Source organism: Natrix helvetica (assembly GCF_964273705.1).
Source record: "Natrix helvetica genome assembly, chromosome: 10".
In the NCBI taxonomy this organism is placed as follows: Eukaryota; Metazoa; Chordata; class Lepidosauria; order Squamata; family Natricidae; genus Natrix; species Natrix helvetica.
The window spans coordinates 5491400-5515711 of record NC_138561.1 but is presented as its reverse complement, the minus strand read 5'-3'; the positions used below and the strand labels follow the sequence as shown (position 1 = coordinate 5515711).

The 24312-nt window shown below is 43.7% G+C and overlaps 1 protein-coding gene across 4 annotated transcripts in view; it reads left to right on the top strand.

Annotated features, from left to right (window-relative positions):
- LOC309397381 (heat shock factor protein 4-like) overlaps nt 1-24312 on the top strand; it is a 42711-nt gene that overhangs the window by 9308 nt on the left and 9091 nt on the right. For all 4 annotated transcript variants that reach the window (XM_081963369.1, XM_081963368.1, XM_081963366.1 and 1 more), the window contains exons 2-8: nt 9112-9220; nt 13513-13640; nt 15729-15853; nt 18425-18500; nt 20298-20362; nt 22459-22558; nt 24096-24217. In XM_081963369.1, coding sequence (XP_081819495.1) covers nt 9190-9220; nt 13513-13640; nt 15729-15853; nt 18425-18500; nt 20298-20362; nt 22459-22558; nt 24096-24217 — 647 coding nt within the window. In that variant the 5' untranslated portion in view covers nt 9112-9189. The remainder of the gene's footprint in view (nt 1-9111; nt 9221-13512; nt 13641-15728; nt 15854-18424; nt 18501-20297; nt 20363-22458; nt 22559-24095; nt 24218-24312) is intronic.

Genomic DNA, 24312 nt, shown 5'->3' with positions numbered 1-24312 from the left:
AGGGCCCTTCCAACTCTTGTTCTGACATTGGATAGTCCATCCCTGTCAAAGTATTTGGCAGGAATTCAACATTAAGTGTTTTTAGGACTGCCTATACATCTCGGTTTGTGTGTTTCTCCAGTATATGTCTGAATGATCATAGCTATCTTGTTTTACCCAGAGCAATTCCAGTCCCCTGTCCTGTTGAATCCCAAGGAAGGCCTGGCCCTTAGTTTACACCAGAGGTCGACAAACCTTTTGGGCTGGTGCTGAAGTCTAAATTATGTTGTATTCCCACCCCAGAGATCTTTGATTCTGAGTGGATCACAGATGACTAGAACAGTGATGGTGAGATCAGCCATGGCAATAATGACACCGGTGATAAAAGCATATTAATTTTGAAAGAAGGTCTTGGGTTCTCAAAGTAGCTCTTGTGATGGACTCACAGGATCACAAAAAAGCCTCATTTAGTGGAAGGCAAATGGATGAAATGTATGTTCCTCTTATTCCCTCCTCCCATTGACCTCTACGTCAGGAAATTATTGTGGTCCATGAAAACTTTATTGCAAACAGATACGCTAAAAGATTGAACTGCGAGCCATGTTTCAGTAAAAGAGAGAGAGGGAGAGAGAGATACAGAAATAGATACAGGGATAGAGAGATAGAGATAGAGATACAGAGAGATATATATATTGATAGATGATAGATAAAGATAGATATATAGATACAGATAGATATATAGATACAGATAGATGATAGATAGATAGATGATAGATAGATAGATAGATAGATAGATAGATAGATGATAGATAGATAGATAGATAGATAGATAGATGATAGATAGATAGATGATAGATAGATAGAGACAGAGAGAGTTGCAGATTACAGAGTTAGAGATAGATACAGAGATAAGATATACTGTACATAAGTATAGATAGGGAGAGAGACAGATTATATAGAGATGATAGATAATAATATAGGTGATAGGTATAGATAGATGGAAAGGTTGATGATAAAGATATATTGATAGATGATAGCTATAGAGATAAATAATTAATGATTGATGGCTAGATGATAGATGATTGATAGATGATACAGTAAATATAGACATGATGACAGATGGCTAGATGATGGCTAAGAGAGAGAAGATTAGGAGAGACTTTAATGGGACAATTGGTACCTGTGGTTAGGTTGCCTTTTCGGTTCAGGTGATTCAACCATGGAGTTAGAACTCATCCCCTAAAATTATCCAGTCCGTTGTTTTTGTCATTGCAAAATAAATTCATTCTTTGTAGCCAACTCTTCTTAACGTCTGTTTTAAAAGAGCTCATGTAAAGTCTAAATACTTTCACTGCTGAACAGTTGATACCTTAAGATTTTCTCCTTGTATTTCATCACAATTTCCTTCCTAATTTTGAGTCCTTCCTTTTCAGAGGGACATCTCAATGTATTAGTCAGCCATGTGCTTATAAACCCACTGGTAAGAACAGTGTTGGGACGCGGTGGCTAAGATGCTGAGCTTGTCGATCAGAAAGGTCAGCAGTTCGGCAGTTCGAGTCCCTAGCGCCGCGTAACGGAGTGAGCTCCGGTTACTTGTCCCAGCTTCTGCCAACCTAGCAGTTTGAAAGCACGTAAAAATGCAAGTAGAAAAATAGGAACCACCTTTGGTGGGAAGGGAACAGCGTTCCGTGCACCTTTAGTGTTTATCATGCCAGTCACATGACCGTGGAGACGTCTTTGGACAGCGCTGGCTCTTCGGCTTTGAAACGGAGATGAGCACCGCCCCCTGGAGTCGGGAACAACTAGCATAGATATCCGAGGGAACCTTTATCTTTTTAAGAACAGTGTAAAAGAGAATCGTTTACCCAGTAGCCACAAGTCAATTATTCTGTATTTGTTTCACAGTTTGTATAACTTGCCTCAGTTTGTAGACTCTAGATCCGTGATGGCAAATCTACGGCACACGTGCCAGAGGTGGCACGCAGGGCTCTCTCTGTGGGCACATGCGCCATCACCAGCTGCTCTTCTGGATTATATTTGCACAATATTGGAAAGATGAAGAAACACTGCAAGATGAAGAGATAACTAAGAAGATACTAGACTAGTGATGGCACCTATGCCAGAGCCCCGGAAACTCCAACTGGCATACATGTGCCAGAAACCAGAAAATCAGGAGGTCAGTGTGGCATGTGCACCAGCCAGCTGGACTTAGAGTTTCCAGGGCTCATGTATGTGCACACCTTCCAGTTTGGACATTCGTTGCCAAAAAGGTTCCCCATCACTGCTCTGGATGATGTCCAGGAGAGTAAAAAAAAAATCAAATAAAAATAGATGCAATTAATTACAATACAATATACAATACAATAGCAGAGTTGGAAGGGACCTTGGAGGTCTTCTAGTCCAACCCCCTGCCTAGGCAGGAAACCCTGTACCGTTTCAGACAAATGGCTATCCAACATCTTCTTAAAGACTTCCAGTGTTGGGGCATAATTGAAGGGCTAATCGGGTGTAATCAAAGGCATTCAATCCTGGTTACAAATACAGTGGATTTTAGCAGCTTTACAAAATGCTAGATGGGAAGGGTAGGCCATAAACCTATGGAAAACATCTCTGGATGATTTGTGGGTTTAAGGTGCTTTTTTTTAAAAAAAAAAAATTGTCATGTACTTTTCAGCTGCCAGTCCAGATGGCAGGCTTCCCGAAGCGTCTTTTATGATGAATAATGGATTTTGCTGCTAAACTAGAACTTTCGAACCATGTTAATAAATGATATCACACCTTGTATATCATTTCTAGGTTATCATTTCTAGTATGTCTGGTTTAATGAAAAGAAGGACCAGGGGAGACATGATAGGAGTCTTCCAATATCTCAGGGGTTGCCACAAAGAAGAGGGAGTCAAACTATTCTCCAAAGCTCCAGAGGGCAGGACAAGAAGCAATGGGTGGAAACTAATCAAGGAGAGAAGCAACTTAGAACTGAGGAGAAATTTCCTGACAGTTAGAACAATTAATCAGTGGAACAGAAGTTGCCTCCATAAGTTGTGAATGCCCCAACACTGGAAGTCTTTAAGAAGATGTTGGATAGCCATTTGTCTGAAACGACATAGGGTTTACTCCCTTAGCAGGGAGTTGGACTAGAAGAGGTAGAGGCAAGTATTTCTCTCTCTTTGGGCATACTTGAGAATATATCTGCTGAACAAAACTCCGCATTGGCGACAGGGAAGGGCATCTGGCCATTAAAACACTCTGCTAGGTCCAATTCAGTTGCCCAGACTCCACCCCATAAGGGATGATGGAGTCGTTAAAATGGAGATGAAGAAAATGGAATGGAAAACTGCTGGTCAGTGGAGAAAAATCTGGCTTACCAAATCTACCTACCTGGGCTGCTCAGTTTCAGAGACCAGGTGTCTGCTTACTCAACCATGGAATCCCGTAGATGACATTTTTAGCCAAGCTTCCTTAACTTGCTGTCTTCCTTATGCGTAGGTTTTAATGCCCAGAATTCCCCAACCAGCACGATTTAAGTTTTGAGATTTCTAGGAACACAAAATAGTACCTATATCTAATAGTACCTGTAGGCTTTGACCTTACAGCCATTCATTTAGCAATTGCTTGACGTTAGAAGGGCACTGAAAAAAAGGGATTTGCGACTGATCCTCGCACTTACAACCTATCCTGCAACCAGGAGATCAAAATTGGGGTACTCGGCAGGGGTCACTTGATCCCCAACTTTCCCAATCAGTTTCTAACACGCAATCGCCATTGGCAGAATGGGCAAAAACAAGCAAAAAAAAGGGCATTAGGAAACTTATAGAGTGCTCCTGGGGGCTGCGGGGGGAATCATTTCTGCCCTCCCCAGTCCCCAGGAGCTCTCTGAAAGCCTCCTACAAGCTATGCATGGCCATTTTGGTGAAGGGGGCAGGGTTTCGGGAGGCAAAAAATGCTAGATTTTCAGCCTCTTTTTTGAGAGAAAAAGGTGCGTCTTATACTCCAAAGCATACGGTAGTCAGGCACTGGAAGGGTTTTGTTGTTCCTGGTGTTTTCTTTTCAGTGGGAAATGATTCCAAATGGCTCTTTGGGTGTTTAAGGTTGCCGACCCCTGTCCTAAGTCTAGAATTACCTGTGCGTACAAATTAGACAAGTTGTCTCAAGAGCTGATCCTTCACCTGTCTGGGAAAGTCCAGGATGCCGTAAGTCGGTTCATTCAAGATCCATCTCTTTGGGGCAGCATCCCTCCCTACCCTTTTGCTCTGGTGGGGTGAAGATGTCTTCTCAGCTGAGATCAGGTTCTTCCACTTGGGCAAAGATCTCCCCTGGTGTCCACTCAAGTGGAGGACAGTCCATCTGTCCCAAGTGTCTGTGGAGATTCTCAATCATCCAGGCCATGGTTGGTCCAAAGTTGTCTTTCCAAAAGGCAACTGGACTTCCTTGGGGGGTTTTTTCCCCCTTTGAAAACGTTTTGCTTCTCATCCAAGAATAATTTTTTAAATATACTGTGTAGAGAGGGCTGTAAAGCACTGGGAAGTGATATATAACTGTACGTGCTATTGCTGTTGTCCGTCCTTCCTTCCTTCCTTCCTTCCTTCCTTCCTTCCTTCCTTCCTTCCTTTCTTCCTTCCTTCCACTTACTCAGCCTTCCATCCTTCCGAGGTAGGTAAAATGAGGACCCAGATTGTTGTGGAGAAATAGCTGACTCTGTAGACCGCTTAGAGAAGGCTGTAAAGCACTGGGAAGCGGTATATAACTCTACGTGCTATTGCTATTGTCCTTCCTTCCTTCCTTCCTTCCTTCCTTCCACTTACTCAGCCTTCTTTCCTTCCGAGGTAGGTAAAATGAGGACCCAGATTGTTGTGGAGAAATAGCTGACTCTCTAGACCGCTTAGAGAAGGCTGTAAAGCACTGGGAAGCGATAAATAACTCTACGTGCTATTGCTATTGTCCTTCCTTCCTTCCTTCCTTCCTTCCTTCCTTCCTTCCTTCCTTCCTTCCATCCATCCATCCATCCATCCATCCTTCCGAGGTAGGTAAAATGAGGACCCAGATTGTTGTGGAGAAATAGCTGACTCTCTAGACCGCTTAGAGAAGGCTGTAAAGCACTGGGAAGCGATAAATAACTACGTGCTATTGCTATTGTCCTTCCTTCCTTCCTTCCTTCCTTCCTTCCTTCCTTCCTTCCTTCCTTCCTTCCTTCCTTCCTTCCTTCCTTCCACTTACTCAGCTTTCCACCCTTCCGAGGTAGGTAAAATGAGGACCCAGATTGTTGTGGAGAAATAGCTGATTCTGTAGACCGCTCAGAGAAGGCTGTAAAGCACTGGGAAGCGATATATAACTCTACGTGCTATTGCTATTGTCCTTCCTTCCTTCCTTCCTTCCTTCCTTCCTTCCTTCCTTCCTTCCTTCCTTCCTTCCTTCCTTCCTTGCTATTGCTATCATCCTAACATTTAGATGAATTGCAGAAGAGGAAGGGTTATCAATAGATGCAAACTATGATGGCTGTCATCTCCTATAAGAGAAGATCAGTGGCTGGGAGCCACAGTTGGCCTGGCCTCCTGGCTGTGCTTGTGAGCTATACAAATGTGCTGGCTACCCTCTGACACACAATGATGGACTGACTCAGCCCTCGGGGTGATCCAGCTGGGCAATCTGATAACCGCCCTGCCTGGGAAAAGCTTTGTCAGACTTTGAATTTATCAGCCTTCAGAGTTGCTGAACTGTCACCGAGGATGCCAGCTCTGGTAAAAACATGGCTTTTCCAGAAAACGTTGGATCAGAAAGATTCCTGGAAAAAAAACTTCCTGGGCATATAAAGAAGATCTGAATGATCATAGTTTTTACATCATCCGCATAAACGTTTTAAGCTATAATATTTGATGTGGAAAAAAATCAGTTAAATCTATTTTATGAGGTCTGAACAGTATATTCCAAAAGGTTAAAGTTTGGGAATCTGGAGAAAAGAGACTAATAGATTAACAGAGTTGGGAGGGACCTTGGAAGTCATCTAGTCCAACCCCACTCCCAAGCAGGTGACCCTACATCATTTCTGACAAATGGCAGTCCAGTCTCTTCTTGAAAGCCTCCAGGGATGAAGCTCCCACAACCTCCGAAGGCAACTTCTGTTCCATGGGTTGATTGTTCTCACTGTCAGGAAATTCCTCCTTATTTCCAGGTTGAATCTCTCCTTGATCAGCTTCCATCCATTCTTCCTTGTCTGGCCTTCAGGTGCTTTGGAATATAGCTTGACCCCCTCCTCTCTGTAGCAGTCCCTCAAATGTTGGAAGACTGCTATCCTGTCTCCCCTGGTTCTTCTCTTCCCTAGACTAGCCATGCCCAGTTCCTACAACCGTTCACTGTATGTTTTAGCCTCCAGTCCCCTCATCATCCTGGTTGCCCTTCTCTGCACCCTTTCTAGAGTCTCAACATCTTTTTTATAGCGTGGTGACCAAAACTGGATGCAGTACTCTAGGTGTGGCCTTACTAAGGCTTTATAGAGTGGTATTAGTACCTCCCTTGATCTCGATTGTATCCCTCTGTTAATGCAATTTAGGATTGCATTGGCTTTTTTGGCTGCCGCTGCACACTTCTGGCTTCTATTTAGCTGGTTGTCCATTAAGACTCCAAGATCCCTCTCACAGTTGCTGCTATTAAGCCTGGTTTAACCCAATCTGTATGTGTCCTTTTTGTTTTTCTCACCTATGTGTTACACTTTACTTTTACTGGACTGTTGGGAATAATTTTGGGGCGTGAAATAGTGAGAGAATGCATGATCTCATCTTAAAATTGCCAAGGTTCAGAAACACAGCCTTACAGAGATCTTTTGAGGGAAGTCTATCATCAACCAACCTTGATTAAGTCCCTTAAAAGTTAAGCGGGGTTAGATTTGGTTTCTCTCTCTCTAAGGATTGTAGTTTACCCTGGGAAATAAAATTGGTACCCTGAAGAAATCCAACAGTTAATCATTCCCATATTATTGCCAAAAAATTAACATTTTTTCCCCCATAGATGGAGACAGTGGGGTTTTTTTTAATATTTTTTTTATTTTCAAACAAACACAAACACACAAAACATATAACATAAAAGCCTCCTCAACTGCATACAGTGTGTCGATTGGTTACAAGGTCTTTCTGCGTCCTTTCCATAGTCATCCCTTGAGCTTCATCAAAATTCACCTATTGTCAATCAAATATCTTTGTATACATTATTATTATACTTCATTTGTTTAATTATCACTATTGTTTCTCCATTTTAAACAAGGTATTCTAAATATGTATCCATTTATACTATAATGATTCATTATACCATCTTCAATATATCCAATAATAAATAATTTTTTTATATCCTATTCTAAATCATTGTATTATTTTAGCATTAATAACATTCTCTAATAATTTTCAATTCCATGTTTTTTCCATTATAAGTATCATCAATCTAATATACATGTATACAAATTGTTATAATTGTTAAATATCCATTAAGCATAGCTATTATTACATCCTTTTTATATGAGGCATATTAAATTTGAAGTAAATTTATATTATGGCATTTCATTACATCATCCTGAAATCATCCAATGATATTACATCTTTATATTCTATTCTATATAGAATTATTTATTTTTTATAAAAAGGCTTTTCAACATCATCTCCATCATCCTCACTTACAGTTTGTATAAAATTTCATATTATCAATCTAGTATATATAAATGCTTTATTATCATTATTGATCATTTATTTGACTATAGCTATTATTACTTTATCTTATACATAGTACTCAGTTTAACTACATTTAACTAAATTTTATTGTGACACTTCCGGAGGCTTCAGGGACCGTCTGGAGGCTTCCCTGAAGCCTTTGGAGCGCTCAAAACGGCCCTCCGAGCAAACAGGAAGTCACTTCCGGTTTGCTCCCAGGGTCATTTTGAGCACTTCGAAGGCTTCAGGGAAGCCTCCAGACGGTCCCTGAAGCCTCCGGAGGGCCTCTGGGTGGGAGAGGCTCTTTTTGCCCTCCCCAGGCTCCTATAAAGCCTCTGGAGCCTGGGGAGGGCGAAAAAAGGCTTTTAAAAAGTGGGAACTCAGCTGGCCAGTGCGCACATGTGCGCTGGCCAGCTGGCAGGCAGCGCCTCGCGTGCCCTGACAAATGGCTCCGCTTGCCACCTGTGGCACGCGTGCCATAGGTTCGCCATCACTGGTATAGAGGAAGAATGGGGAAAAAAAGACCAGTCCAATTTAAAAGTAAGAGGCATTTGTAAAAAGTCCATCCATAGAAAACAAACAAAATTAAAGTGGAAAAGATAACACGATAGTTTAAACCAGGGTTAATTCGCCGCTTGTTTTCTTCTGTCTTCAATTCTGTCTTTTGGGTTTTCTCTTCTCTAATAATAAAGATTTTTCTCACCATTTCGACACAATCTCCTGCCCTGCTTCCATTTCAGGGGCTTGTCCCAACCTTCTGCAGCCATGGCTGCTTCTCTTGTAGCCGGCAAAAAGAGCTTTCCCTGGATCAATCAGAGGCTTTGCGACGCCCCTGAGATCAGCAGGACATGCCCTTCTCTATCACCGTCACTTCAGAATGGTTTAGATCCAAAAAGGATCGTCCAGCAACAGAGATATCGACAGCAATCCTGGAGCCCCAAGATTGCATGTCGTGTCGTAGCGACGTCAAGCCCCGCCTCCCGAGACAGTGGGTTTTGAAGGAGCATCTAATACTTTTGGTACTACCCGAACTGGTTGTAAATGCCCAAACTGGTAGTAAAAAAATGCTTTAAAAAGTTTTTTTTAAAAAGGTTCTGATGATCAGCTGTGAAAATCAGCTGTAGTGCACAATCGTAGAAACATTTTTTGTGTGTGAAGTCAAGCTGCTTTTACATTAAGTGTGAGTCAGTTGTGCAGCTGTTGTGTTATTTTTGTGTCAAGCGTGATAGTTTGTTTTTGAGCTCTCTGGGACTCCGTGAGGTTCCTGCTTGTTGCCCGCCCAGTCACATGACCATGTCACACCCACCCCAGTCACATGACCACCCAGTCACGCCCACCCAGTCACATGACCACCAACCCACGCTCACCAATCCATGCCCACAGAACCAGTAGGGAAAATTTTTGAATTTCACCACTGCTTTATTTTATTTATTTTTCCTTTCAGAATGGCACCAGCTTCCATGTTTTCGATCAGAGTCAGTTTGCCAAGGAAGTCCTGCCCAAATATTTCAAGCACAACAACATGGCAAGTTTCGTCCGCCAGCTGAATATGTGTAAGTGACTCTGGAAACTCAAGTGGGGGAGGTTGGGGTCTTCTGAATGCTACCGTACTACACCTCCCCTCATCCCCTAGCCACTAAGCGAACGTTAACTTGTAACTTGAGGAATACCTCTGTACCTGACAAGCGGCTGGCTTGCTGGAGTTCTGACTTTGCCTTGAGCTGAAGTCTCCAGATTGATGATGCAAGAAAGAAGACTAAAGTAGATGCAAGCATGCCCGATTTTATGACATTTTCCCCATGGTTGTTAAGCAAAACTTCAGTTGTTAAACAAACCACATCGTGAGATTTCAACAAATCTCAAGTGACTTTGCTTGCCAGAATTGCAAGGATCAATTACACCTGAATGGCAATCACATCACTGCAGGGGGTGCTGCGATGGTCATAAGTCTGAGGACTGGTCATAATTCCTCCTCCCCCCCCAAATGTATTCCAATATAAATTCGCATGGTGAATTTATATGAAATGGTTGTAAGTCGAGGATTCCCTGTCTTGCATAATTCAAATCAGTATTTTTCAAACTTGGGAACTTTTAAGCAGTATGGACTTAAACTCCCAGAATCCCCCGATATTTTACCGAGTATTTGGGTTAACTTGAAAGGATAAACTGTTGCTCGAAGGCAAAGCCCAAAGTCGCTCAATAGTCAAACGCAGGGCATACAAATTTAATAAATAAATAAGAATAAAATAAACTATATTGAATAGAAAATACAGTGTCTCTTATAAGGATAATCTATAGGTCTATTATTATTGTTATTTATATTATGTTCATTTATATTATAAACCCATACATGCAATTCTATACAAACATTATAAAATTATAAATAAAATTTATGTAATTGCATGCTCAAAACAGATAGTCCTTGACTTATGAACACAACTGAACCCCAAATTTCCTTTGCTCAGCAAGACTGTTGTTAAGTGAATTTCTGCCCCATTTTACGAACTTTCTCATCACAGTTGTTAAGCGAATCACTGCAGTTGCTAAGTTAGTCACACGGTTGTTAAGTGAACCTGGCTTCCCCATGGACTTTGCTTGTCCGAAGGTCGCAAAGGGGGATCACATGACCACGGGACGTTGCAACCGTCATAAATGTGAGTCAGCACATGGGCTTCAAAGCCCGATTGGGCTTATTATCCCAGGAGGTCTTATTTTCGGGGAAATGGGGGAGTGTCACTGCAAGGATGCTGAAAGGGTCTGAATTTTGATCCCCTGTCCATGGGGATGCTGCAGTGGTCGCTGACGTAAAAGCCAGCCATGAGGTCATGTCAACAGCTCTTGAAAATTTGGTAGAATTTGATTTGCCTAGTACTGTAAGACGAAACGACCAGGGAATCCTAGAAGCAGAAACTGGATTGAGAAAGTGGGGGGAAAATATCTTGGATGACGGCAGTGCCGTTCGACATTTGTGTTACAGACAAGAAAGCAATAATTTCAGCTTTCCCGATTGGTCTCTGCTCTCAATCCATCTGTCCTGATCTAAATCTTCCCAAAATCACAAAGCAGACTCCTTTTCCTGACAAAACCCCTTTTTATTAAGCTAATGTGAATTCCTCTCATTCCCGGCAAACAGTCTTTCAAGGGTGAATTGACAACCCCAGACCTTATCAGGCTTGGAGAGCTGCCAGGCCGATATCTTCCAAATGCTGAACAAGAAAATACTTGGCAAGGAATCTCTGAGAGTCACAAACAAAGCTTCACACTAATTAAGGGAACTGATTGTCTCCTGCAAACTCCACTCCCCTGTTGCTCCTCTTTCTTCCCTATGGGAGGGGCCATTCACCGTCCACCTGTGGCCTTACTCCCAAGTCAACCCCTGTTCTTTAGCTGTTCCTTTCGTCCCGCAGCTGTGCTCATGCACACATTGGGAACAGGCTCAAGCTGTTTGTCTGCCTCACTGATCTCCGACTCTGAAGGCAGCTGATAACTGTCGGACGGCCATGGCCTCATCTCTGCCTCCGACACAGAGCTCTCATCAGAGCCTTCCCCAGACTCCAGGACTGGCCCAGGTTCCTCCCCAACCCTCCTCACTGTCCAAATCTGCTGCTAGCTCCCCTGGCCTTAAGTCACAACATCATCCATCTTTTTGGTTATCAGATTGATGCATTAGTCTCATTGTTTTTCTTTGTCATTGTTTATGGTTAATTTTATTGCTCTATTGTTTTACTTCGGTTTATTTTTCATTTTTCTTCCTTTTTATTATTGCAATCTGCCTAGAGTAGCCCCCAGGGCAAAATAGTTGGCAAATAAATTTAACGAATAATAATAACGACATGAATTGAGTTAAGTCTACCAAGTCCCTTGAGGTCAATCTGGATTTGAGGGATGCTTGTTTTCTTTAAGTAGACTGATTACAGGTAGTCCTCACCTTACAACAGTTCATTTAGTGACCATTCAAAGTGACAACAGCCCTGAAAAGAGTGACTTATGACTGTTTTTCAAACTTACGACCGTTGCAGTATCCCCTTGGTCACGTGATCAGAATTCAGATGCTTGCCAACTGCTTCATACTTATGACGGTTGCAGTGTCCCAGGGTCATGTGATCCCCTTTTGCGACCTTCTGACTCGCAAAGTCAATGGGGTAGTCAGATTCACTTAACAACGGTGTTACTAACAACTGCAATGATTCTTTTAACAACCGTGGCAAGAAAGGTTGTAAAACGGGGCAAAACTCGCTTAACCAATGTCTCCCTTAGCAACAGAGGTTTTGGGCTCAATTGTGGTCGTAGGTTGAGGTCTACCTGCACAACTCTTGGATTTTGACAAATGTCTGATTTTCCTGTCCCTTGAAAATACAGGATTGTGGGCATTTATCCTGTTGTGGTTTTTGGAATGATGCTGCAATGAAAATCGACATCTTCAAATCTTCGAAACTGCCCTAATTGATTCATGAGTCTTGGACCCAACTTCAAAAGATAATTAATCATTTATTAGGAGCATTTATTTTTGGCAAGATCTTTTTGCAGTCAGATCTTAGCCTTATTTAATTATAGCTGACCTTTAGCCCGGTTCCTTCTCTCCCCTCAGTCTGTGTCATAAATCACATTCCCCAATTCCTCTCCTCTTCTCTTGTCTTTTCCTCTCATCTCCTCTCCTCTCCTCCCCTCCCCTCCTCTCCTCCCCTCCCCTCCTCTCCTCTCCTCTCCTCTTGTCTTCTCCTCTCCCCTCCTCTCCTCCCCTCCCCTCCTCTCCTCTTCTCTCCTCTCCTCTTCTCTTGTCTTCTCCTCTCTCCTCCTCTCCTCTCCTCCCCTCCCCTCCTCTCCTCCCCTCCCCTCCTCTCCTCTCCTCTCCTCTTGTCTTCTCCTCTCCCCTCCTCTCCTCCCCTCCCCTCCTCTCCTCTTCTCTCCTCTCCTCTTCTCTTGTCTTCTCCTCTCTCCTCCTCTCCTCTCCTCCCCTCCCCTCCTCTCCTCCCCTCCCCTCCTCTCCTCTCCTCTCCTCTTGTCTTCTCCTCTCCCCTCCTCTCCTCCCCTCCCCTCCTCTCCTCTTCTCTCCTCTCCTCTTCTCTTGTCTTCTCCTCTCTCCTCCTCTCCTCTCCTCCCCTCCCCTCCTCTCCTCCCCTCCCCTCCTCTCCTCTCCTCTCCTCTTGTCTTCTCCTCTCCCCTCCTCTCCTCCCCTCCCCTCCTCTCCTCTTCTCTCCTCTCCTCTTCTCTTGTCTTCTCCTCTCTCCTCCTCTCCTCTCCTCCCCTCCCCTCCTCTCCTCTCCTCTCCTCTTCTCTTGTCTTATCCTCTCCTCTTCCCTTCCACTCCACTCCACTCCAGCTCCACACTTATTTGCACTATTCAAGTGACCCTGAAGGCACAGATAAACCTCCAAATGGCCTCAACAACGCTCAGGAAGATTGCTAATGACCAGGTGACTGCAAGGACTATGAATCCTTCCATTCGCCACCATTCAATCAGAACTGAAGAAGCTTCTTGGATGAGAAGCGGAACGTCTTCAAGAGAAAAAAACAAAAGTCCAGCTGCCTTTTGAAAAAGCACCTCGGCGACATCCATGACTTGGATGATTGAGAATCTCCGGAGACATCCCAGACAAATCCATATCCAGTCTTGCTCTGTTATTTTTCTCTGCAACAGGACAGTGAATTAATTCCCTATACAGTCATTCTTCCTCTCTCTTATCAAATGCTGCAAGAGGAAAGTAGCTTAGTTCTTGCACAGACGTAGTTCCTCAACTTACAACCACAAGATGAACCAGAACATTTGTCACTGTAAGCTGCCTTATTTTGTTAAGTGGAACGTTGTGTAAACTCCACTCCTCTTTCTACTCCCTGTTGCATGTAGACGGGTTTAGGAAAGTGGTGAACATTGAGCAAGGCGGACTCGTGAAGCCCGAACGTGATGATACGGAGTTCCAGCATCTTTATTTCCTACAAGGACACGAACATCTTTTGGAGCTCATCAAAAGGAAGGTAGGGGATGCCTTAGTGACATTCGTCCAAATTCGTCCGGGAATTTGTCTAAAATTCCATTTTTTCCAATTGCAATGTGGGTGCTTTGTCAGAGTCTCCATTTCCCCAGCTCCCTTGTTTGGAATTTTGGGATTATCCTGTGTTTGGACAAAGGAGTGGTTCGTGTTTGATTCAGCCTTCCATCTTTCCGAGGTCGGTAAAATGAGGACCCAGATTATTGGCGGATATAGGCTGACTCTGTATAGGGTGGTGGCCTAGAGGTGGCGCTCTCGCCTCACAATCAGGAGGCTGTGAGTTCAATCCTAGGTAGAGGCAGATATTTCTCTCTCTTTCGGCATGATGAGAATATATCTGCTGGACAAAACTCCGCATTGGCAACAAGTAGGGCATCCGGCCACTCTGTTAGCTCCATCCAGTTGCCAAGACTCCATCCTGCAAGGGATTATGGGGTCATTAAAAGAAGACAATTGTGTTTGGACAAAACAGCAGCCATGAAAAGAGATTTTCTTTTTCACACACACACACATACACACACAAAGCTACCCTTGGCCAGTGTGCCAGTCCCCGCTTCCATTTATTGCGGGGAAGTAAAGTTGCATTGGCAGCACACCAACGCTTCCCTTTGTATGCCCAGAGTAGGCAGGACCAAACATTTCAGCTCTATCGTTTGCTTGATGGGAGGGCTGGAAGGATTTTCAGATAGTTCCCTTAACGCTTACGTATTCCACATCCTTCAAAGAGACCAAATCCATTTAGGCCTTTAACCTTTAAGCTGAAGGAAGCTCTTCCTGAGAGGAGATGCTCGTCCCTTCCCCAATGTACATTCCAGCTTCCTCTGTTGGTCCTGACAGTGGGACATATTTCAGCAAAACAATGTTGGGATTGTGAGCTGGCACCTTTCAGGGGTATTTCCCCCCCAACATTTTTTATTTTTTATTCTCTTACATACCATTTTAAGTATGCATTCACATAATTGTTATTCTTCTTTACATTTGTCATTCTTATACATTTATTATTTCATTTAATAGGTTATAATATGCAGTTTGGGTTGCTTTATTTACCGTCCCTTCCGCCTGTTGTAACACCACCTTATTTTCCCTTTCTTTTCTCCCTCCCTTCTCTACTTCCTTCCTTCCTCCTCTCCTTCCCCTTCCTTCTTCCCTTCTCCTACTCCTACTCTTACTCTTCCCCTTCTTCCCCTCTCTCCTTCTCTTTCCCTCCCTTCCACCCTCCTTTCCTTCCCTCTTTCTTCCTTCCCTCTTATTTTCCCTTTCTTTTCTCCTTCCCTCCCTTCTCTACTTTCTTCCTTCCTCCTCTCCTTCCCCTTCCTTCTTCCCTTCCCTTACTCCTACTCTTCCCCTTCCCCTTCCTACCTTCTCTCATTCTCTTTCTCTCCCTTCCTTCCTCCTCACCTTACCTCTTTCTTCTTTCCCCCGTCTTCCTTTCATTCTCTCCTCCTCTCTCCCTTTCTTTTTCTGTTATTGTACGTGTCACTTTCAAATCTCAGTTTATGTTTTCTTGGGATGGTATTCCCGCAAGCCCAAATATATTTTGGTATCATTTCTTATTCCCTTCACTAATCTATCCTAACTATGTTTTTTCCCCTTTATATCTTGCTCTTGAATATATACTTCCATATTTAATATTTTCTTTTCTGTTTTCCCCTTCTTCCTTCCCTTTTCCATGTAATAGTGCATCGTCTGGGTTCCGTTTCTTCCCCTTACTTTCTTTTCTAGCTTCCTTTCTCTAGCCAATCATAAAATTTTCCCCACGTCTTGAAGTACACCGATTCCTCTTTATCCTTATTTTCAGTGTCAACCTATTCATCTCTTTCAGGGGCATTAGAGTGCGAGGGTCTCCAAACATGGCTACTTTAAGACACGTGGACTTCAACTCCCAGAATGCCTCATGGCTGGCTGAGGAATTATGGGACTTGAAGTCCACAAGTCTTTAAGTTGCCAAGTTTGGAGACCCCTGATCTAGAGTTTGGAGGACACCAAACCTAGCTGTAGATATGATGATCCACCCTTTTTTTGTTGGAAACTGGGTTTGTTGCTCTTCTCTTCCTCCTCCTCTTTCTTCTTTCAGGTGTCTGTGGTGAAAAGTGAAGAGACCAAGATGCGCCAAGAAGACCTCAGCCGGCTCTTGTATGAGATCCAAGTCCTCAAGAACCAGCAGGAGATGATGGAGTGTCAAGTTCAGGATGTGAAACAGTAAGTCCATCTCCTGGCCTTCAAACGTGGCATTTAACTCATGGCTTCATGGCGTGCAAACATCAGCTTGGGACAGGGGTGAAATCCACTTACTGTCAACTTGTAAACGTTTCCATGACTATTATCAAGTTGACATGGAAAAGGGAGGGAGAATTCCATGCATACCTTCGACCAGAGTCGGATCTCAGATTTCTACAGCAGGCGTGGGAGGCGCGAAAGTTCACAGCCTGCTCCAGCACCTCGTTGGTGGATATGATTTATGACACAGACTGAGGGGAGGGGAGGCACAGGGGTAAAGTTCAGATACCATTAACTGGAAATCAGATTCGGCTCCGCAGAAGAACATGCCAAAAAGTTGCTCCTAATAAATGACTGCATTTCTTTTGAACTTTGTCTCGAGGCTCATAGCAAATTAGGGCATCTTTTGTAAACTTCACACTTACCTTTGCTACCGGTTCTGTAGCAATGTGAGCACACGTGCATGCAATGTGAGAAGGCGCCTCATCTCCGCGCATGCGCAGAGCATCAAAAATGGAGGTGATGACATCTGGGTGGGTGGGCGGAGCTTGCTATCGAGCGCGCCTGCGAAGGTAAGCGAACAGCGAGGTGGGGGAATCGGCTGTGCCACGAGATTTAGATTAGCCTGAAAGCAAGAAATCCTGTTTTCTTAGCTGATTTAAATCCCACGTGACAGCTGATTGTCGGAAAAACCGGCTCGCCCAAACCAGTAGAACCGGTAGCATTTAACCCCCGGCTTGAGGATACCACCCAGCCTCCACCATGGGCAGCATCTCCAAAGGCCATCAGAAGTGGCCTAAGTGGAGATCACTTCACATCAAATAGAACCAAAACCGGAACTATTTCCATTAGGAATAATAAAGGGGATGTCAGGCGTCCCTCCATCAATAACCAAGAAAGAAAACTCCCGACTCCATTGTTCGTGGAATTAAAGATACTTTTACTGGTTATGAAAAGATAGCAGCGAAAGTAAAGCAAGATCTGAGCCAGAAAGGCACGAACAAGTACATATCAAATGATAACCCAGCCCCCTCCTTCCAATGACCCCAGTCCAGTGTCCAATCTGCAACTCCCTTAGGTGTCATGTGAAGTGCATCTCCAAAAGGCATCATCATGTTGGTATGCAGGACAGTTGGCCTTGACCAAGTCCAAACACTGGCCACTAGCATGTGCAGAAGATGGTGAGAAGAAAACTCCCTTTTTCATATCACCACCTGTACCATTTATTCCCATCCCAAATGCCATGCCTCCTCCCTCCCCGTTTCTATGGCAGCCGATAGTAAGTAAGCGAAGCAGAGGCTCGGGAATTATGAGAAAAGCATCAAATACCTAATTCTACACATAATTACAGTAGAAAGAATCTCATATGCACAGAATTGGAAGAATAAACACATACCAACGGAAGAAAATGTAGTAAAACAAATATTGGAATGCGCTGAAATGGTTAGGCTTACAAAAGAGCTAAAAGACAAAGAGGAATCCGAATATTACTCAGTATGGGACTTATGGTATAATTGGCTAGAGGAAAGGGGGGGGGGAATAGGAAAGCAATAAAGAGAAGAAGAAAGATCAAGAAACTACAAAACAAATATAAAACTGGAGAATGAATAAGAGGTAGAAGTACAAAATAGACTGCAGACAAAAATAGTATGAAATAAGAGACATAAGAGGATTACATGTATATAAAGGATGTTCTATATGGAACTAATAAAAAAGATATATGAAACAAAATATAGTTATATATATAGTTTTATGTATGTATGTATGTATGTATGTATGTATGTATGTATGTATGTATATAGTTATAGTTATACAGTTATACAGTTATATAGTTATATAGTTATATAAGATTTACATGTACAGACAAAGGAAACACAATGGATATGTAAAAGATGTAAAATGTGTTGCAAAGAAGATGTGATTGTATAAACAAAATTTTAAAAAAATCACCCTAAACAAAAAAGAAAACCGCTTAGAGAGGGCTGTAAAAGTACTGTGAAGCGGTGTATAAGTCTAAGCGCTGTTGCTATTGCTTATCCAGTCCTTATTCTGGCAGCCAGCAACGATAGCAGTTGAACTGAACTTGTCTAAGCCCTCAGGTTGAGCATAGTTGCATAGAAATATACAAACCTCTAGATTAGTGATAACTAACCTTTTCGGCACTGAAACTAAACCGTGCGAACACACGGAAGAGACAGAATCCGGAAGAGCAGCTGGCAACAGCACGCCTGCCCAAAGAGAGGGCTTTGCGTGCCACCTCTGGCATGCATGCCATAGGTTTGCCCTTATGGCTCTAGATCAGTGGTTTTCAACCTTCCCAATGCCTCGACCCTTTAATACAGTTCCTCATGTTGTGGTGACCCCCAACCATAAAATTGGTGTCTCAGTTCCTAAGACCATCGAAAATATGTGTTTTTCCGATGGTCTTAGGCGACCCCTGTGAAAGGGTCGTTCGACCCCCAAAGGGGTCCCAACCCACAGGTTGAGAACCACTGTTCTAGATGGTCTTGAAGAGTCAACTGTGTGTTAGCGCGACTACTCTTCTCTTTTCAGGCAGAATGAAGTTCTGTGGAAGGAAGTTCTTTGTCTCCGGCAAAACCACTTGCAACATCAGAAAGTGATCAATAAGGTAACGAGGGGATTGAGACGGAAGGAGCACCCTTGAGACAGATTCTCAACCCTTGGTGGGCTTACATTTGGGATTGCTTAACCGTGCTTTCTTTGAGTAGATGTAGAAGAGAAGAGAAGGCAGGGCTGTGGGAGGGGAGTTAAGCATGTCATTAGCTTAGAATCATTACATTTCCCACAAGTGGTTCAAGCCCAGCCCCTCTTGAATTCCATTGGCTCTTAACCTGGTGCCAATTTGAATTCTACGGCATAGTGCAATATTAGTGCAATATCAGGGATTTTCAGTTCAATTGTATAGAATGTGAAGGATGTGTGGTGGTGTTTTTAAGGTATACTGTTCATTGTACAAGGTGTAATGACAAAGTAAACTAACTAACTAATTTAGAACTTTAAAACCCTTTAAACAAGTTTAAAGCCCTCCTGATAAGTTGGGCCAGTTGTTTTCATAAAACATTCTTCCCAGTCTTTGTGAGGTGCAGCCCCATCCCTTGCCAAAATCCCATCTTGATATATGATATGATATGCTTACGATAAAAGAGAGGGGTTTTCCCTCCAAGCACTGAGATAGGGTAAAGATGGAGTGGTGCAGCGTTTTGTGTGTTGCATCAAATACGTTTGATGATGGAGTCAGATTTTTCTGCGTCTGTTTTTCTTTGCTATTTCTTTTTTGCACAGTTTTGTTTTTATACTCTGGGCTGTGAGCTGCCTGTGGCTCTGATTTTTAAAGGGGCAACTCGACTAGTATTATAAATAAATGTGTGTCTGCCTTGGTGCAAACGTCAACTCTTTGGAAGTCTTAATGTTCACTTGTAGAATTCAGCTTAAACCAAAAGTATCTCAGCCCCTCTCATCCATCCACACAAGCTTGTCTATGGGATAAACCAGGCTTTTCAATTCATGCTGGCTGGGATTTCCAGGTGTTTCCAGGTGTATCTCGGAGGTGTGGGTGCACCATCGCTGAAGGTCCCAAAGGTGCTTCCTCCCCCCCCCCCAAAAAAGGCAACTGGACTTACTTGGTGTTTTTTTTCCCTTTGAAAATATTTTGCTTCTCATCCAAAAAGTTCTTCAGTTTTTCCGCTTAGAACTGAAGAAGTTTCTTGGATGTGAAGCGAAACGTTTTCAAGGGAAAAAAACTAAGAAAATCCAGTTGCCTTTTGAGAAAAAAAAGAGCACTTTTGGGTCAACCTGGAGGATTGAGAATCTCTGTAGATACTATTTCTGGAGGTTTCCAAGAATAGACTGGACAACCAGTTGACTAGGATGGTATAAGGCTCCTGCCTTGGGCAATGGGTTGGACTAGAAGACCTCCAAAGTCCCTTCTATTTTCCCCTCGCACATATGTGCTAGTCGTTCCCGACTTGGTGCTCATCTCTGTTTCAAAGCCGAAGAGCCAGCGCTGTCCAAAGACGTCTCCGTGGTCATGTGGCCGGCGTGACTAAATGCCGAAGGCGCACGGAGCGCTGTTCCCTTCCCACCAAAGGTGGTCCCTATTTTTCTACTTGCATTTTTAAAGTGCTTTTGAACTGCTAAGTTGGCAGAAGCTGGGACAAGTAACGGGAGCTCATTCCGTTACGCAGCGCTAGTGATTTGAACCGCCGACCTGCTGATCTTTCTGATCGGCAAGCTCTTAGCCACTGAAAGTCTATGAAATCCTGGGAAATACAGTTTGGGCAAAACAGGTGCCATCTTTGGTGCTTATTCCGAAGGTTGTCCCTGCAAGCAGAAGGGGGGAACCCCAGGGGGTTCACAGAGAGAGAGGCTGCTTTATTGTCTGCTGACTGAATATTTTCCCCAACAGCTGATTCAATTTCTGTTTGGCCAGCTCCAGTCCAGTCCCAGCAGTCCTGGGATCAAGAGAAAAAGGTGAGTAGCCTCATGTGATGCCTACGTGGTCAAGGAACTCGGGGGGGGGGGGGCTTCTCTTCAGTATGGAGCTGTTTCAAAGGGCAGAACTGGTCATGGGACTTGGGCACCCTGGTGACCAGAATCTGAACAGGGGTGGAATTGATGAGTCAGAGCTGCTGATTCAGGGACCTTGGACATCCACCCAGTCAGCTGCTGCGGCCTTTGTTTGGAAGCCTGATGGGCTGAGGGACAGGAGACCAATGCCGAAGGGTTGCAGGCCAGTTGCTTCCCAAAACCCACCCCATCCCACTCCTAGCTCAAGGGGGGGTGAGGGAGATCTACCTGCTTTGGATTGAAATGAGGTCACTTTCAGGGGCTTTCCTTTTGCTCCATCTCAGTCATGGGATGCTCTGGGATAGCCAAAGGGGGGGGGGGGACGGCTTGGGAACATGGGGTCTGTGGGAATAATTTATCCATCCTTGTCCAACCATCGTTGAAGGAAAAGAGATTGGATAAGCACTCAACCTTCTTGTAAGTGGAAGAAGAAGTTTCCCCCCACACACTTGGCAGCTTTAAGATGAGTTGACTTCCACCCTCAGAATTCTCCATCCAGCATGTTTTAAGGTGTACGCTTCAATTCCCAGAATTCCCTAGCTGGCATGTTTTAAGGTTCGGATTTCAGTTCCCAGAATTCCCCAGCTGGCATGTTTTAAGATTCGGACTTCAGTTCCCAGAATTCCCCAGCTGGCATGTTTTAAGATTCGGACTTCAGTTCCCAGAATTCCCCAGCTGGCATGTTTTAAGGTTCAGATTTCAGTTCCCAGAATTCCCCAGCTAGCATGTTTTAAGGTTCAGATTTCAGTTCCCAGAATTCCCCAGCTAGTTTTAAGATTCGGACTTCAGTTCCCAGAATTCCCCAGCTAGCATGTTTTAAGATTCGGACTTCAGTTCCCAGAATTCCCCAGCTGGCATGTTTTAAGATTCGGACTTCAGTTCCCAGAATTCCCCAGCTGGCATGTTTTAAGATTCGGACTTCAGTTCCCAGAATTCCCCAGCTGGCATGTTTTAAGATTCGGACTTCAGTTCCCAGAATTCCCCAGCCAGCAAATCCGGCCATACCTAGTCTATGTACATACAGTCTATAAACCTCATTCATAGATTTACAAACAGGATTAAGTCTTCCATTTATTGAGTAAACGAAGAACATAGATTTATAGTGTTATAAAGACCCCAGGCTAAAAACTAGGAGACCGTGAGTTCTAAACCCATCTTATGTACAAAGCCGGATGGGTGACCTTGGGCCAGTTTCTGTCCTTCAGCCCTAAGACACAAGCAAGGGCAAAAACCTCTTTCACAATCTTGCCAAATCTAGATTGTTAGATTGGGTAATGGATAGGCACACACAGGCTTAACGGTAACAACAGCTCTTTATTAAGTACAACAAGTGAGAACAATCCAGCGAAGGTTGAATCTGACAGCAGCCCTTTGATAGGGAGACCCTTCGACCAATAGGATTAAACCTCTGTTCCCGCCGGAACGGAGGACCTTGGTGGAAACCACTGTAGTTAGAACAAGTGTCTAACACAGATGATTCCCCGGGAGTCAAGACTAACTTGAAGGCACCATAAATAAATGAAATAATCTATATATATATGTCTATATAAATGGCTGTGTGTATATGTGTGTTCCATTATAACTCTGGAACGCCTTGAGCTATTTCAACCAACCTTGGTACACAGATGACTTACTCTCTGGAAAAAAATACTGTGGGGGTAAGACCCCCCCTAACACCCCTCGGGTGTGTGTGTGTGTTCTGTTAAGATACAGCCTGTTGTGCCTTAAAATGACTTCTACTGTACTGCCGTAAAATGGCCTCTACTAATACAGCGCAGTGGAGTTGCCAAGGTAACCGCTTCACAGTACTCCACAAGGGGGCTCCCTCTGGTATGGGGGGAAACCCAACATTAGAAATTACGTTTGGTCCGGATATTTCCCTCCCTATAAATAAATACTCGGGTAACGCCGGGTGATCAGATAGTCTGTGATAAATCTGTGGGAGCCAGACATCCGGATATGGGGGGTTAAACTGCTTTGCATCCTTATCTGCCCACTAGGCCTCTCATGCTGGATGATGGGAGCTCTGCCCCACAGGTGGCCAAGTTCAGGAGGCCTCTGCCTTTGGATCCCTTTCACGAGCCTTGCTACATTCAGTCTGTAAGTTTGGGGTCGCGATGTCTCCAGTCTTTGGTTTCTAAGCTGCTCTCGTTTTGCCTGGCAACTGATTTGGGATGTCAATCAGCTCTTGGTTGATTTGCGGCCGGGGATTTGAGGAGATGCTTCTTGGTTTGAAGCAAAATCGTTTGTGGGATTGTAATGGTCTGCGCCAATGACCCCGGGAGGTGGAGGGAGATGTGTGTGGAACATGCCTCAGCCCACAGAAGGAAGGAGGGCGTGGGAAGCGTTTGAGAAGGGACCCTTCCTAGTTTTCCAGAAAGTAAAAGGAAAGAGGGGAGAAGTACTTTCAGTTCCAATAGAAGAGAATGTGCATAGCTCAGGGTTGACCTGAGGAATCCTTCGGGCTCTCTCTGAGCTTGGTGGTTTTCTTGCAGACATTTCATGACCCAGCCTGGTAACATCATCAGTGCTAGAAAGGAGAGGGAGCAGGAGGAAGGGGAGAGAGGGGGAGGAGGAGGTCGTCCTTGGTGCTCCTTGACCTTGGTGGTTTTCTTGGAGACGTTTCATGACCCAGCTAGGTAACATCAGTGCTAGAAAGGAGTGAGGCTTGCTCTCTGGTTACATACAGTAGCCTGCCTGTCGGTGTTGATGGGAGTGTGGTTTTTGTCTTGGTAATTCCTTGATGAGGCTGTTGTTTACTGTTTGATTGTTTGGCTGTAAGGCTGTGAGCAACCTTCATGAAGGAACTACCAAGAAGGAAACAACGATAGATAGATATCATTGATAGCTGATAGCTGATAATAGAGGATAGATAGAGGATAGATAGAGGATAGATAGATAGATAGATAGATAGATAGATAGATAGATAGATAGATAGATGATAGATAGATAGATAGATAGATAGATAGATGATAGATAGATAGATGATAGATAGATAGATAGATAGATAGATAGATAGATAGATGATAGATAGGTAGGTAGGTAGGTAGGTAGGTAGGTAGGTAGGTAGGTAGATAGATAGATGATAGATGATAGATAGATAGATAGATAGATAGATAGATAGATATCATAAGATGATAGATGATAGAGATAGATAATAGATAGATAGATAGATAGATAGATAGATAGATAGATAGATAGATAGATAGATAGATAGATATCGTAGATAGATGATAGATGATGATAGAGATAGATAGATAATAGCTAGATAGCTAGATAGATAGGCAGAGAGAGAGAGAGAGAGAGAGAGAGAGAGAGGGAGAGAGAGGATGTCTTATGTATGTTATGTATGTTTACTTTTGAGAGCAGGCAACAGAATTTCCTTTTTATTGTGTGCCAGTGTACCCACATTAAAAAAAATGACAACAAAAGTTATCTTTAACTCTTTCAAAGAGGTTATAAAATTAAATTAAGTCGGTCACATGAATGACCCATCTTACCATTGTCACGACCTATGACCATAATGTCTTATGACCGTAACGACTTACGGTCATAAGTCAAGGATTACCTTTATTCCTCTGGAGCTTCATCAGAATAACAAAAGCTTTATCCCCCCCCCCCCTTTTGCTGTTTCCAGCCATCCGCAGAGCCTGCCTCGTGTTTAAACAGCCCTGTCCCAAGAGGGACCATCATTTCTGATGTTCCCGAAGCCGCCCAGCCTAGTTCAGTGGCTTTACAGCTGCCTCCTGACAGTGAGAGGTAAATAATCAAATGAAAATAGTGGAGAAATGAGGGGGGGGGGATAAAAGAAGTGTAAAGAGGGGGGGGAAACATGGACTTCTAACTCTTTTTAG